This window comes from Camelus bactrianus, chromosome 26 (genome assembly GCF_048773025.1).
Source record: "Camelus bactrianus isolate YW-2024 breed Bactrian camel chromosome 26, ASM4877302v1, whole genome shotgun sequence".
Taxonomy (NCBI): Eukaryota; Metazoa; Chordata; class Mammalia; order Artiodactyla; family Camelidae; genus Camelus; species Camelus bactrianus.
The window spans coordinates 24853889-24870722 of record NC_133564.1 but is presented as its reverse complement, the minus strand read 5'-3'; the positions used below and the strand labels follow the sequence as shown (position 1 = coordinate 24870722).

The following is a 16834-nucleotide window of genomic DNA, read 5'->3' as shown; positions in this document are numbered from 1 at the left end:
CTCCAGCCCTGGCTGTGCGGCAGGGCCAGGCGGGTCTAGAACTCAAAGGCTACCTTTGGGCACGTGCACATGGCCAGCTCCCGCCTCTTTCTGTTTCCACCGCCAGTTCCTAGGCCATTATCCCCACTCCCCTCGGCTGTGCCCTGGACGCTCTGCCATGACTTTGAAGGCCAGACGTCTACACCCGGACTCTCCACCTTGCCTTCTCTCGGGTCACCTCATCACCTTCTTGGTTCGCCTCTCCTGGTATGTGTCCACTTGACTCCTAATCTCCTTTGTTTCAGGCAGCAAGAGGACAGTTCCTCAAGCACCTCCCCCACCCCCAGCTCTCCAGTGCCTCAAGACCCTCAAAAGCTTGGTCATAGTCTGCTTTCAACAAGAGCATGCCGCCCACATTCCTCCCTCTTCCCTTCTGTTTGAAAGCCAGCAGGGTTCATATGTGCTGAGCGTACTCAAACTCAGTTTAAGCCCCTTCTCCTCCAGCCCGCAGGGCTTCCTCCTCTGAACTCTAACCAGGAGCTCTCCTTGTCCAGGCCATGGACCGGCTTCTACAAGGACTACCTGGGCTCATTTTCTTCCCTAAGACCATCTCTGACATGGTCGCTTAGACGCAGCAAAAATTCAGGCACTTAGGTTCCAGGACAAATGAAATGGGAACGATGGGCCATTAACGGGCTGTGGTCCAGAGACTCCGTCCCCGCCCGGTGGCCCCGTGGGGCTCTGTACACTGGCCTTTCCTCTGCAGGAAGCTGATCGGGGGGTGAGAAGGTGCCCCCAGCTTCCCGAGGCCATAGCAGCCTACCTGGCCCCCTGAACAGGAGGGAAGGTGCAGGGGCCTGGTTAACTGGGGCTGACTAGGAAGACTGATCTAGTGAAGTTCAAGATCAGGGAAGGAAGAGACAAGGGAGGGGTGAGAGTCGATAATTTCCCGAGCTTTTCCATAACTGTGCTGGGTAAGTGCAGCTCTCACATGGGAAAAGAATGTGTCCACACTGCCATAGATGTCCCCAGACTGAACAGAAGGTCAAAATGTGGCTATTTTGGTCCCAGTAAACAAGGAAAGGGGTTTAGCTAGGAACGGAGTTCAAACTTTGGAATGTATTAACAAGGACATTCTAAACAGAATGCAAAGACATCCGGGAACACAGAACGGTGGTGGTGGTGGGGCGGTGTCAGGCTCTGTTTAGAGAGCAGACCTCCTCACAGAGCCTCTCTCCTGAAAGGGGGTCAGCTATGACGTGCGTGTCACGGGGTAAACGAGGGGAGAACATGTGTACAACAGTGTATCTGAAGCAGGTCACAACTGTCCCAATTTGAAGACACTGGCACCTTCAGGAACATCCCACAGTTCTAAACCAGTTCATTTCAGCTGTCTTTGGTCGAGAAGATGAGTCCATGGCCCTCAGTACCTGGGGACATCTGCTGATGGGAGTGGGTCAGGGTGCTGGCTGCCCTTCCCTGATACAACTTGGTAAGTTAGAGGCTGTTTATCCAAGTGCCTTGTGAGCTTTTTCTCCTGGCAATAAGAAAATCCCTTCGGTTTTCCCCAGTCCATCTACATGTATGTGACCTATTTACTAACGATTTCTTCCCCCAGTTTTTCTAACATTTATTTATTTTTACCAAAAGCCAGATATAAAACAGTCCCATCCCAGTCCCAGTAAGCATGGGGCATCGTATAATTAGGTCTTTAATTAATAAGAGTGGTTTAGTTTTCATTTTATACCTGTCAGCTTGATTTTTAAAAAATCAAATGCTGATAGTAATTTGTAATAAAGACTAAACAGGTTCAGTCTATAGTCTCCAGGAAAGGTCTTCTGCAGTTAGACACTCCTCCCTATTCTAACGCTACAACTCCCACGGCTGCAGCCATTGGCCCCCATCCCGAGCCACCTAGGCGTTTCCTGCGTGGATTCCAGCCCTGTGGCCAGAGAGCCCCTCTCCCATTACGTCCAGGCCTCTCTGTAGTGTCTCCATAAGCGGTGTCACCTCTTCAGATCTGGAGAAAGGAAAGCCGCCTCTAAACTCTTGTAAGCCAGAGGTGGCCCTGGAACTGGTGAGCCCCATCCTGAACTTGACTAGAGCTGAAGACAGCACCGCACCCCCACCCCATCCACTGCCCACATTCAGGCCTGTCTGGAACCTGACTACTCTTTGCTGCCCGCCGTCTGTAGAGTCTCCACTTAGGCCAGTGGCTGCTGCTTCTGGTCTGGGCTTCTCTGCATGTGCCCAAATTACTGATGTTTGGGGTTCATTTACTGAATTAAAAAAAAAATCACTGTCCTAAGTGGCTTCTAAAAAAATTGTATGGGTGAGTTTTAATTGGTCCTTAAACTTCCCCAGAGGAGGGGAGAAACCAAACAAAATCTCGTCTTTTTAAACAGTTTTCCTGGGAGGTAACAGCTGTAAGACCATCGTGAGCACAGCTATGAAGGCCCATGACACGAAGGGAATCTGATCAGTTAGGAGGCTGTAGAAGCAGGGGGAGATACACTGGCTGCCCCCACGTGATGTGGGAAAACATTCACCTGCTGGTGAGTTTGGTTAGCGTTGGGGAACACAGCCCCCAGGTGCCAGCTTCCCGTCCAGGGGAGGAGGCAGCCCGCACTGCAGGTGTAGGTCTGAGCATGAAGTCACTCTCACCCCAAACCAGGTGATGTCTGGTTCTCTGTCCTTAGCAGGAATCTTGTTCCCTTTCTGACTCATCTTTTCTTTATAAGCCCCTTGTAGGGGTGAAATCTGCCACCTTATTTGGGCCCAGACGTAACTGCTGTTGGCTTGCGCCTGGCATTCCTGCTGTTCTAGGTCAAGCTTTCCAGAGACTGGAAGCCTCACACGTGGTGCCCAGCAGGCGGGTCGCCTTCGGGACGCTGCACAATACTTCCAAGACCGCATTTACTGCTGGAAGTAGGAGAACTGAGAAGAAACAGCTGGAATCCACAGAAGAGACAGACATATCACCCAAATCTTCACCACTAGGAGAGCCTGGCAGCTTAGAGGAACACGGTGAGATTCCATTCTAATTCAGCTGTGCCCCAGGGGGAGGGTGCAGCTCAAGTGGTAGAGCATGTGCTTAGCATGCATGAGGTCCTGGGTTCAATCCCCAATACCGCCTCTAGAAATAAATAAACCTAATTACCTCCTTCCTCTAAAAATAATTCAGTCATGCCCAAGGGCGATCACCCTATTTCTGAAAAGGCTCATAAAAATGCCTCTGAGTCACCAAGAAAGGACTGCACGATAGTCAGTATAATTGGATTAACAAATCAAAAGGAGTATGCAAGTTACATCTGAAAATTTCCACCAATGGTTAATTAAAAAAAAAAAAAAGGCTTAGGGCTTAGGAGAAAAAGCTCCATTCATATGTAAGTTCCTTTCAGTGGAGTATCTCATTCCAGATGAAAGGTATTGACATCCTCGCTCAGGCATCAGCCCGACCAAGCAAGGCTGCGAGGACCAAGCGCTGGGTGATGTGCTTTGAGTTTGCAGAGCTCGCTTGCTACCCTGGGACCATCTGCCCGTGGGAGGAGATGACAAAGAGCAGACCCTGGTCCTGAGCACCCACACCAGCAGGTATCAACCCAGAGTGCCCACCACACCCCAGAGGCCTGGGTTCCCAGGGGATACTGGTGTGATGGTCCCGACCGCGCTGCCAAGGACATGCTGCTTCTTGGAGCAACTGTTTAGTCTCTAACTTTGGGACTCACCAGCATGCTCCAGTTTTGTAGAACAGCTCGAGAACAGTGCCACTTGAAGATTGTATTAATACCCACAAGACAGATTGCAGCCACCATCACACACCTGGAACCTGGGTGGAGAAAGAAATCGTCCATTAACGCACGCAGTGACGTCCACCCCGGCTAGCCGGCTTCCCCGGGCCTTGCAGCCCAGCACTTCTGAGGGCACAGAGCTGGGAGGACAGGCACCACTCAGAGCGACTGTTACATCACTCTCGCCCAGGATGTGGCGGAGCAAGTGCGAAGAGGCACTCGGGGGCCAGGGTACAGTGCCCCTGTCAGCCAGCCTGGGGGCAGGGCACCTGGAGAGAAGTGTGTCCTTCAGGCTACCAGGGTATAAGCCACCTGGGGGCAGGGCCTCGGTGTGCACGATCCTGTGGGCTTGGAGCCCCAGGACTGTCCCAAAGCCCAGCCGGGGAAAGCATGGGACTGCGGCCTCCCACGAGAGCAAGAGCCTCAAACGTAACCACCTCCAGGGCCACTCCAGACCCCAGAAACAACTCTGGGCAGCCTGAGGCCACAGAAGCCCTTCTCCAGGAGCTCCCCATGCACCTGTGAGCTCAACTTGATTCCAAGCACCTACTAGGGAAAAACAACCAAAAGCAAATACTTGTGCACATAATCCTGCTATTCCTGGGGTCTGAGAATTTTGAAACAGAAGGGTGCAGAGACCCAGTGAGTAGTCCATTTTTAACATTCTTCCCGCAGGTGCGGCTACCTTTGAGCCGGCTGGTTTTACCAAGAATTCCTGGTGCCGAGGAAGGAAGCTCAGCACACAGACTCCAGGGCCCGTTCCTGGCTAACAGCTCTCAGGTGTTTGGCGCCGTGCTCCTTCCTGGGCACAGAGCCTGAGTCTCCGGAGCGGGAGCCACCCCTCCTGGATGCAGCGCAGAGAGGAAGCCGCCTCCGAGATTGTGGGTGAGGCTGAAGGGAGGCTCTCCTTCCTAAGGCATCTCTCAGAATTAAGAAAAAAAAAAGGTTTTCCCCACAGTTTCACTATAAAAACGTTGAAGGATGAGTAGATGTGATTCCAGTTTCCTAGTAAAAGCTAGGTTATTTGAGGATAGGAAAACAGATGTTCATCTCTGCAAACAAAACCTGACTGCTCATCCGACTTTAACCAGCCTTGTCCACACCTGTGAGCAGGCGAGGGGGGCGGGAGTGCCTGCAGCAGCAGCCCTGCGGGGGTCCTCCTGGTGCGGCCAGACCAAGGCTGCATTTTTAGGATGCCTGTCCTTGAAGAAATCACACTGATGACCAGATGGAATCCTCTTGGTCTCTGGGCTTAAGTTAATCAGGATGACTCAGTACTGGTGATTTAAAAGTACTGGGCCCACAGGGTTTTCTTTTATCACCAAGCTGCTCTTTGCAGTTATTATAGCAACAACACTTGTCTGCACACCAGGGCTTCCCAGTGGGCAGAGAGGAGGCATGGGCTGGAGTCTGCTCTACAGGGACCCCATGAGATGACTCCCCAAAGGACACACAACACCAGCGGGAATTCCAGACGCACTCATCTTTAACTTGATGGTGAGCCTGCAGGTCTTCTGAATTTCCATTTTCAGCCAAGCAGGGATGATGGCAGTGGAGAGTGGGGGCTGTCTCCTGTCAGTGGCCTTGCCCTCGCGGCTGTGGAGAGGCCCTGACTCAAGGTCCTGATCGTAATGGACTGCACTCTTCTGGGGACCAGCCAGGCCACTCTCCTGGTGCAGTGCTCAGGGATCTCCATCTTCCAGTCAGACTCACAGAAAGTGACAGCTCTGACTGCACTGGGCTATCGCCACAGTCACCTGCAAGGTGAGCTCCGCACATGCTCGTCAGTCGTTAGCCGGTGTCTGATGTGTCCTAATTTCCAAAGCCTGGAGGAAGGGCAGTGGCTGCGAGGGGTGCCACGTCCCCTGCTTTATAACTCATGCAGGAAGTGGAACAGACCCTGGGACGGAGGGTGGGGGTCAGAACCAGGGCACATAGAGCCCTCTCTCAGGGAGAGGCTGACCCACTTGGGCTGCCCGGACACCCTCTGCCAGCACTGCCTTGGAGCTCCCCCTGGCTCCAGCCTGTTGTCATTAATTTAACTTCTCTAATCCTCTTCTTGCCTGCCCTTTTGCTAAATCATTCTCTTAGCTTGAGCAAAGTGAGGTCTGTTCTGAAAAATGAACCCTGTATCAAGGTGAGAAGGGTTTTATCTGTGCTCCTGTGTACAGTGAAGCACCTGCCAACCCCTAACCTTTACCCTTTCCTTATTTTGCTTTTTCCTATTAGCCTTTCTCCCCATCTGAGCTGTTGTGTTTTAGTATTTTATTACTCATCCTCTCCATTACTGAATGTCAGCTCCACAAAGGCAAGGGTTTTGTCTACTTTTGTTCACGGAATATTTACTTTGTTAATGAACTTAAGTGTGACTCAGAGAAGGAAAGGAACTGGCCCTGGGGTCTAGGGAGGCAGGGGTGACTGCAGGAGTCACAGCAGCTATCTGGGCCGCTGTGAAGACTCGGGGCCCTTCCCCCCTGCTAAGTTCTCAGCTCGGCCTTGATGTCTGTCTAGCCCTTGTGCTCACAGCCAAAGCCAGACGGGGCCACTCCTCCCCAAAACTAAACAAAAAGGAACAAACAGCTTCAAATTCCAGCCCTGTTATCTCTTGCTATGTCCTCCTTTAATTTGGTGAGGCTGTAACTGCACGTGCTTGTAATATCTATGCTGTGGTCTTGGCCCATGGCCAGGGAAATTTCACGAGTTCTCCCATATCCCCTCCACCTCTTTCTTCCCTTTTCTGATTTATTTAACTACATTTGGACACCCGACAAGGAAAACCATGTAATCCTTATTCTTTGTAAGGAGTGTAAGGACTAACGACTTGCTGTGCTTTCCTCTTCTCAACACATCTGGGAAACTGATCCTTCCCCATCATTATCGTGTATCCAGGGCCCTCTGCCACTCGGCTGGACCATTAGCAGAACTCTGGTGATGTGCACACACTTACAACCAGACTACACACCATCTGTCAAGCAGCATGTTGAGCAAATCAGAACATCAATATCACCCACCCCTCCAGCGACCACTCTTGAGGGTCTCACTGAGGCCACACGCGTGCCTACACCCCCTCTGGAGCATCAGGGGCTACAGTTCTAAAACCGTCCATGACTCCTGCCCTTTGGAACTTCAGCTCCTCAGGGCCCAGGCCGAGTGCTGCGCGTTTCCTATCTCGCACACGGTGGACACAGGGCACACGTCTGTGTGAAGAGTTAAGAGCTTGTTCACTTTCCTAGTCTAGTCGCTGGTTTCCCCTTAGAGTTACTTCTAAGTCCTTGAAGGGACCTCTGGGAGAACAGGCCTCCCTCATGCCCCACACATCAGAAACGACAGGAGCGCATCTTTCCATGGGGGAAGAAACCCCCTCCCAAGGCCTGCAGGAAGGCCACGTGGATCTGCCCTTCATTTGCTCTTTTCAAGAGGCTCATTTGGGCTCTAAAATGTGTCTTATTTCATCAGCACCCCTGTTTTCAATTCTAACTTCCCTTTCCCTAAGATTACAGAGCCTGGATTATGAGCTATCTTGGAAAGGACTCAAGAGACTAGAAGGAGCCTGAGTAATGATCCGTACTGAGCTGGTCTAACATCAGGCAGGATGGAGATGGGAGTTCCAGCCCCAAGTGCAGTGTGATGAGTTCAGTGACCTGTCCTCCTTCCTGACCACTCCACTCCCTTCAGACCCCAAGGGAGGAGTCTGGCCTATGTCCCCAGCTTATCTCGGAACAAAGGCTACACCCACAGGAGACAAGCCTGACTCAGGGGGCGTGGGGTCAACTGCCAGCCTTCTCTGGTAGCCAGACCACCTGTAGATCCCTGGGGAATAATGAATGGATCTCCATCTATTCAACTGCTAAATGATCATGTCTTCTCTTTGTTCTATATGAATGCTTAAAACAAAATCCTTCCTTAGGCCCCATGCCACCGCCATTTTTTGCCAACTGGAACCACCAAAATCGTACTCAGCTTTCCTGTAGCACTGGACACCGCAGCCAGCACTGCCCTTCCGAGGCTCCATGCCTCACCTGGCTCCTGGTCACTCTTCATTTTTGATAAGCTAACTCCTTACATCTAGTGAGCCTTTGGGTTCTGTCCCACTGACCTGTCTTCTAGTTTAAATTCCTCAACTGTCAGCTTGCGCTTAATGCCAGATCTACATTCCAACCCACGAACTCTCGTGAGCGTCACAATTTCCAGTTTTCTCATCCTAGACACCTCCAGGTGAACACCTACCAGCCTCTGAAAACAGAAGCACTGCTGTGAGGGAGAGAGGCGCACAGCAGTGGACCAGTCACCCTGGCAACAGATGAGATTCCCACACAATGAATTGAGTAAGGTTTTTCTGAGCAAAGAAACAATGGCTGGGTATACATAACTTGAGTTTAAAATTAATGATAGGCGTTTGGATATGGAATATGGACTTAAGATTTGTTGAGTCCAGAATTTCCTAAGATTTCACAAAATAGTAAAATATTTTAAAGAACACTTTAGGTATGTACCATGGAGTGCTGAATTTATTTCTAAGAAAAGATATTTAAAATATGACTGTTCTTCACTAACACTGCCATTTCATTTAGGAAGAGTAGTTTAACACACAGAGAAGAGCATAAGGGACACATTCAAGGAAAGAATCCAGATTTCCCCGTCATCACAGATGAGTGCAAAGTGTTAACAGGTGCTACTGGCCCCAGGACGAGGTGTAAGGGTGCCACTGGTACAGGTTCTGGATAAGAGGGTTAGGGTTGCAACATTAGTCTCCCAAGATTCTAGGAATAAAGGGTTCACTGGTCCCAACTAGGTTTGAGAAATACTGCATCCTGGAGTTTCCTAATCTTAAACTGTCACGTTGCACATACTGTTATGAGGGTTCTGAGAATTGTTTGGTAAAGAAATCTGTTTAACTCTCAAGTCTCTGGCCACGATTACGTCTGAGGACAAGCACACACTCAGAAATATGTCAGGTTGGGGAAGAACAGGTACATCCCTAACTTACTCAAGTTGATCTCTTAAAGCACAAAAATACTATCCCTCAACTTATTTCCACAGCCCGGGGTGAATCCCAACTAGTTGGTCTGTGAGTCTCCTGACTGGGCACTGTGCTGCCCGTCACTAATCCTGTTGGGTAAGGCCCTTCCTTCACAAAGACGCCTTCCTTCTGACCTAGGACCGGACTCTCTGGAAGAGACTGACCTTTTACAGTACTGAGAACTTTGGCAAATGAAATCTGCACTCAGCAGCTCCCCTGGAAATTGAGATGAAGGTGACATGAGCCACCAACTGAGACTTTAGGTCAACAGGGCAAACTGCATGTGGAAAGTAAACCCTGGAACACTTGTAAATCCCATTTGGGGCTCTCCTCCCTCCTCGGTAAGAGGGCACTGACCTGCACGAGGCATCTACTCCTCCAGTATGGCCCTGTGAGTGGTCAGAGACAGCTCTCCATTAACGGTGGGACTAAGTCAACCCAGGCCACTTTCTCCCCTCGTGCTCTTTCCTTCTCCAGAGTCTCAAAGGCCTCAGGTGACCAAACACAGGACTTAGTACTAATGGAAGAAGAAACAGAACATCTGAAGTATTTTCATCTTAGAACAGAAGCTCTCCAAGAGAAGGCGTGTCAGCATTAGGTAGAGATGTGTAACAACTCCCCATGGCCTCAGCATTTATAACTGGATGAATCTGGTCCCAACCTAAGTCTCATTTTTCTTCCTATTTTGTGAAGGAATGATGTAAACCAAGGGCTGAGTGTAAAACGGTAACATTTAAAACACTTGACTTTAGGGCAGACTTAATTCACCAAATTAGAGCTCAGAATAACAGTGCTAAAGAAACAATCCCTTTTAAAACTGCACCCAAAACAATAAAATACTTAGGAATAAATCTCACCAAGGAGGTGAAAGACATAAACATGGAGAACTACAAAACATTCATTAAGGAAATTAAAGATGACTTAAAGGAATGGAAAGATATCCCATGCTTTTGAATTAGAGGAATCAATATTGTTAAAATACCCATAATGCTGAAGGCAATCTACAGATTTAATGTGATCCCTATCAAATTACCCACCATATTTTTCACTGAACTAGAACAGACAATCCCAAAATTTATATGGAATCACAGAAGACCCAGAATTGCAATAATGAAGAAATAGAATGAAGCTGGAGAAATAACCCTCCTAGACTTTAGACAATATCCCAGAGCTCTGGTAATCAAAACAGCATGGTATTGGCATAAAAATAGATGTATGGATCAGTGGAACAGAACAGAGAGCCCAGAAATAAACCCACACACCTATGGTCAATTAATCTTCGACAAAGGAGGCAAGAACATACAATGGAGAAAAGACAGTCTCTTCAGCAAGTGGTGCTGGGAAAACTGGATAGAAGCATGTAAATCAATGAAGTTAGAACACTCCTTCACTCATACACAAAAATAAACTCAAAATGGCTTAAAGACACGATAAATTTCCTAGAAAACAGACAAAACATTTTCTGACAAATCTTAACAATGTCTCCTAGGGCAGTCTACTCAGGTAATAGAAATAAAAGCAAAAATTAACAAATGGGACCGAATGAAACTTAGTAAGCTTTTGCACAGCAAAAGAAACCATAAACAAAACAGTGACAACCTACGGAATGGGAAAAAATATTTGCAAATGATGCAGCTGACAAAGGCTTAATTTCCAGAATATATAAGCAGCTCATACAACTTACTAACAAAAGAAACCCCAATCCAAAAATGGGCAGAAGACCCAAACAAGCAATTCTCCAGTGAAGACGTATGAATGGCCAATATGCACAAATGCAAATCAAAACTATAATGAGGTATCACCTCACACCAGTCAGAATGGCCATCATTAAAAAGTCCACCAAAGATAAACGCTGGAGAGGCTGTGGAGAAAAGGAAACCCTCCTACATTGCCGGTGGGAATATGGTTTGGTGCAGCCATTATAGAAACAGTATGGAGATTCCTCAAAAAACTAAAAATAAAGACTTACCACATGATCCAGCAATCCCACTCCCGGGCATATATCCAGAGGGAACCTTAATTCAAGGAGATACATGCACCCAATGTTCAGAGCAGCACTATTTACAATAGGCAAGACATGGGAGCAACCTAAATGTCCATTGACAGATGACTGGATAAAGAAGTTGTGGTATGTTTATACAATGGATTACTACTCAGCCATAAAAAAAAGAATAAAATAATGCTATTTGCAGCAACATGGAAGGACCTGGAAATTGTCATTCTAAGTGAAGTAAGCCAGAAAGAGAAAGAAAAATGCCATATGATATCACTCATGTGGAATCAAAAAGGAAGAAAAGGACACTATGAACTCTTCTACAAAACAGAAACAGACTTGCAGACATAGTAAATAATCTTACAGTTATTAGACAAAGTGGATGGGAAGGGATAAATTCGGGAGTTTGAGATTTACAAATGTTAGCCACTATATATAAAAACAGGTTAAAAAGTTTCTGCTGTATAGCACAGGGAACCATGTTCAACATCTCATAATAACCTTTAATGAAAAAAGTGAAAACGAATATATGTACGTATATGCATGACTGAGACATTATGCTGTACACCAGGAATTGACACATTGTAACGGGCGGTACTTCAATAATAAAAACAAACAAAAAAACCCAGTGTTTTGTACTTAACTGAAACTCGGGCAAGACACTGAATTAAAGAATGCGTTTGGGATTTTACAGAAATTCTACATTCCTAGGGAAAAAAAATCATAAGGTAGTTCTCTGAAGCAAGGTTAGGCCTATGATAAAATGGCAAAGATGCCAATGTAGGATATTGCTTCCCTCAAGAAAATTTAAGGAAAGCCTACTGTAAACAGCACAGTCTGCCTTCAGTAGAAACATTAGGTGTTTTGGGAAGATGAGAACCTCTCCAAAGTTCTAACATACACACAGGTGTGCGGGGAAGTCAGTGCGGGCAATCTGAGACTCCCACACTGAAGCACTACGTCTGTGAGTAGATTACTCACGCTTGTAACTTGAGGAAGGTTTGTGTTCAACATTGGCAGCAGGTGAACTATAATCACGTAATTTTCTGACGCCTGTTTCTACAGAAACTAGCACAAACTGCTTATTTAATAAAGTGGGAAGTCCAGGATCGTTTCCTAAGTTAGGCTCAAACCAGTAGCATCCCTCACGTCTCTGTCAGTCCCAAGTGAAAGCCTCTTGGAAGAGACACACAAAGCAGTTCTTCCGATGAGTGCAGTGCCCTTGGACAACCCCGGGAGGTGCAGAAGGTGTGGGTGCTGAGGCAGGGTGACAGCTGCCATTGACCAAATCTCACCCTGGCCTGGGCTTGTCCACACACCGGACCCAGCTCTCATTGAACCTTATTGCGTACTTACACAGTATTCAGCAGAACTGACGGGACTTCCAGCCCTGAGAAGTAGCCTCGGAGGGAGGGAGCCAGCGCATCTGGAAAGACATGTGGGGAGAAAGCTGTGAACCAGGGCTCCCAGGGGACATCCCATTCCTCACTGGGCATCCTGCCGGGATGTTTGCCCTCTACGCTGTTCCGAGACAAGACGGTGCCCCTTCAGCCTTGACCGCGGGCAGCTCAACCCCCAGGGGCTGAAAAGCGTCAGTGCAGCATTGTGAGAAATCCCCCGAAACCCCTTTTTGAATATAGGACCCCCGTTCTCAAGAGAGCGCCCAAGGCCCGGCAGCTCCCTTGCTCCCACCCTCCTTCTGCTACCAGCTCTTGCTGGGCTGAAATCTGTCCCAGCCCCCTTTTCCACACCCGTTTGGCAACACCTAGGCCAGGGGACAGGCTGCCTAATGGTTTTCTAAGCAAGATGTAGAAACATGTATCTGCTTTGATAAAGGGACGGTCATGACACCATCCACACTGCAGGTCTGGCCAGGACTCCTGGCTGTGAGATTCTGCTCCATCCTGGCCTCTTGGCACTGGGGTGTCTGGGGCCCTGTGATGCTTTGTGTACCTGGCAGGCTGTTCTCTGTCCCACACTGAGGAATATGTGAAAGAAGAAACAAAAGGACAAGTGTACTTTGGCTCTAACAGAAGTCCGTCTACTGGCACCGTCAGCCTTGCCTTCAGACAGGCAGGACGTGCCTGTTTACTGCTGCTTCCCCTGACACTGAGGAGGGACGGCCTCCCCCCAGCCGATAAGCGGCACAGGTAGCAGTGCTGGGAACAGGGAGGGTGAGCAAATTACAGCCAAGGGGAGGCTGCACAGCAGAGGGCCGGATGGCCCTGCGAGGAGGTGGCATCCTCCCCAGCGTGGCAGGAGAAAGACTGCTCCTTATCTGGGTTTGGTCCAAACCAGTCAGGTCAAAACCTTTCTGGAGTAGAATGCAATGCTGGGAGGAATTTTAGCCTAACAGTCAACGTCAGTGATTTAGTAAATTCCTTAGCACACCACTTTCTTCACGAGGGATCTTACTACTGTCTCCAAAGCATAAACAGATGAAGCAGCAATCTGGCTGAAACAGAGATGCGAGGGGCCTGAGGCACTGACGGAGACCTTCTGCCTCTTCTTACCTGATTTGTACAGGAGGGGAAGTCAGTTGAGGTCTGGGTATTCTGAATGACATCCACTATGGTCATAGAACCCAGTGGGGTCAGGGCTGGTCAGAATCCAGAGCTGAGCCCCCACTAGTTCTGACTTGATTCTAAGAGCTGGGCTGTCTAGGAGTGAGTCCTAGAGAGCCCACACAGTACCCCTGGGGTACTGGTGCAGAAGTCCCCGGAGTTCCCTTCTACCCTGTGGGCCTCCTTCACGGAGTGGCTGTTACTGCACCATGAGGGGCCACCTGGGGGACTCTGGCCTCACTCACCCAGGAAATAGGGGCTTTAAAGGACCAAGGATGTATTTTGAGCTTCTGCCTCGCCGGGGCTCCACACCTTGGGGAACCCCTTGGGCCCGCTGTGCAGTAGTCTCACCAGAGGAGCACATCAGGTATTACTAGAAATCAGATTACCAGCCAGAGTGGGGCCCCCATATTCTGAGAGGGCAGAGCTGTATTCCTCGGGAGGTACTGAAGCTCATTTACGGCTGAGCCAGAGCTGTTTCCACCCTCATGGCAATTTTGAAGACAAGGGACCAAAAATGTCACAAGCAGATAGGCTAAAAACATGTCACCCTGGGAATTGGGGGGGGGGTATGCAGGACAAAGGAGAGAAATAAAGAGGGGAAATGTGGGAGGCAGGAGGATGGAAAGGGCGAGAGGGGGTCAAGTACAAGGGCAGAGAGGGAGAGGGCAGAAGGGAGGGGAGGAAAACAGAGAAACAGACTCAAAGAAAAAACTCATACCTACCCATGGCTTATGGCTTTGTGCATCTGAGTCCACTTGCTCACTAAGCAAAGGGCAGAGTTGGAGCTGCCTTCCTGAGACAGGAGGTAAAGGATGGGCCCGGGGCACAGCCCTGTGGCAGGTGTGGGGCTGGGAACCTAAACACACAGTGGAAGGGGATGGGTCCGAGTGCGTCAGGGTCGGGGGAGCGCAGTGTGGCGGCTGGTGCTGCCTGGGTGTGGGGCTGGGGTGCTGAGCCCAAGGAGGCCAAGACACGTTGGTGTTTCACAGAGGAGACGCGGGGAGAGGGAGGCTGATCGGGGAGGGGAGAGCGCAGAGTGGATGGCATGATTCCTGCTTCAGTGAAGGTGACTGCGAGAAGGAAGGCCCTCATCTCCCGGCACCCACTCCAGCCTCTGTGCCTGCCTCTCCCGCACCCGCGCCTTGTCCCCTGCACACAGCCCTCGAGCTCTCTCAGGTGCACACGCGCCTGTGGTGCGGGGTCAGAGCACTGCAGTCAGCCTGAGCCACATGACTTGAGCAATCCAGGTGACAGGTGGATTCTGAGCCAGGGTGAATTCAGCCTGCTGGCTGATTCTCAGGGAGGATGTCTTGGCAATGAAGTAAAAGCAGGCCCTGAAATCCATCCCTCTGGTGCCCCAAGGCTAAGACACACTGCTCACCGCGACCCAGACTCCCAAGGCTGCCTCCCTCCAACTCTAAGAGGCGCAGCTGCACCCACCTGCCAGCAGAGGGCAGTGAGCTGAGCTCCCAGGGACACACCTTAGCCCAGGCAGCCAACCCCAGGGAACAAGCTCTTTGGTGCTCATCCCTGTGGTTCTCCAGGAAAAAGAAAAAGGCCACCTGTTCTGCTGTTGTTTTTGGCCTGAGGTCACTCGTGGCCACTCTGACCATTGCCTAGGGGCTGCTTTAGGTGCATCACAAACACCAAGGAAACCATGGTTCCCTGACTCCGGCTCCAGGAACAATTCAGCAGGCATTAAGTCTACATGGGTGACCTTCCTTGTAACGCAGTGGTCCTGTCTGCAGAAAAACGCACGTGTACTCAATCACAGATACACAACTGCACGCTCACAACCTTGCATGCAATGCTGGGAGCTTCTGAAGTCCCCTAAGAACCTCTAACATAATATATATGTGTCAGAGACTGCTAAGCACATCACACAGATTGTGACATATAGGTCAACAAACCCCACAGAAGACCTGGGACGCGTCTCTGCTAGAACTTAGTAATGCTGACAGTTATTACTGTTAAAATTCACTGTGCAGGGGCCACACTGTCCGGGAGTCCACTATTGCACTTCCTCAGGAATACTCTCAAATGCAGTGGCCCTGCAAGGGTCACACTGAAATCTCCAGCACCTCAGCATGGGACCAGTGACTCCTGTGAATGGTGACAGACTAGACAGGAGAGCACCCAGAAAAAGAAATAACCCAGAGCAAAAATAAAGTGGAATGCCAGACAGAGGACTAGGTATCCGTAAAAATAATTGCCATCCTCTTCCATTTATAGATGAGGAAAATAAGGCCCAGAGGATTAAAATACATACAGACTTCACATTCCCAGTAGTGTTGCCAAGGCCAGGAAGACCTTGACTGGGCTCCAGGCTGGATGCCCTGCCTTATCCTCCAGCCCTGCTACAGCGGTTTTCCAGCAGCACAGTGGAAAGCACCGAGAGTCATTATTTGCAATTATACTCTCCCCTTCCTAGTAACCGAGGCTCATCATCCCACATGCCTTTAGAAACAGAAGAGCTCATTAGGTAGCTGGCTTAATTCACAGCAGCTAATATTAACAAATACCCCTTAGTGTAGCTACTTCCTTCTCTGTGGAATAAAGGGATAAATCTAGACCAGTGGTTCTCAGTGTGGCCCCTGACCATCAGCACCTGGAGACATGTCAGAAACGCAGAAACTGAAGGGTAGAGCCCAGGGATCTGCATTTCACAAGCCCTCCAGGTGATGAAGACGCGTATATATGCTCACATTTGAGACACTGCTCTTGAACGAGGTTTCCAAAAATGTGAACAGAAGAGGAGATGCTCTAGAGTGGAGTATGTTTGAGAAAAATGCAGCCTCAGCAGATTCTAGACACCCCTTAGTACATTAAAGGCTCTGAGAAGCTGCTTGCCTTGAGTTAACCCTGGCTTTCCCAAGTTTACCTGACCACAGAATCTTTTTTATTATATAACAGCTATTAATACCTGTAGGTGTTGAGAAATGTTGGTCTGGAATGCCCCTTCCAGTGGAGACGTGGATCCAGGAGGCTGAGGCACGCCAACACGACATCCAAGTTCCCAGCTCGTAATGGAACTAATTAGAGCTGGAAGACTGCCCGACCAGCTGGCACCCTGATGTCTAATCTACGAGGAGCGCGAAGATGTTCTTACCTCTCCTAATGCAGGTGCTCTACCAGAAAGCAGACTTCCCAGCACCATATTCAGAACCAAGCTCTCTCCTTTTTAAGGCATGGATATTCTTAGGCAGGTTTCTACCACTGTCCCCAAGATATCCTGCCAGGGCCTTCCCAGCATTGAGCCAACGGCCACCAGCCACTCACACATTATTTAATTATAATCAACTCCGAGCGACTTCAGATCTAAGGATCCGCTCTTCAGCAGGATCACCAAATAAAGCAGGTCAGGTCCCACAGCGAACTCTGTTGAGGGCTGCCAGGCTGAGGAGAGGCTGCCAAGCCAGAATCATACTCTGGTCCAAGAAACTCCAAACTCACCAAATAGACTGGAGTGATGATTTGCAACACA

The 16834-nt window shown here is 49.4% G+C and overlaps 1 protein-coding gene across 4 annotated transcripts in view; it reads right to left on the bottom strand.

Moving 5' to 3' along the window:
- The window catches only part of RBPMS (RNA binding protein, mRNA processing factor), a 158706-nt gene that overhangs the window by 2503 nt on the left and 139369 nt on the right, over positions 1–16834 (bottom strand). For 2 of the 4 annotated variants that reach the window (XM_074353545.1, XM_074353543.1), the window contains exons 7-9: positions 14073–14206; positions 12140–12209; positions 3708–3808 (exon numbers count right to left, since the gene is read on the bottom strand). In XM_074353545.1, coding sequence (XP_074209646.1) covers positions 3794–3808; positions 12140–12209; positions 14073–14206 — 219 coding nt within the window. In that variant the 3' untranslated portion in view covers positions 3708–3793. The remainder of the gene's footprint in view (positions 1–3707; positions 3809–12139; positions 12210–14072; positions 14207–16834) is intronic. The other 2 variants (XM_074353550.1, XM_074353547.1) reach the window with 1 other exon arrangement.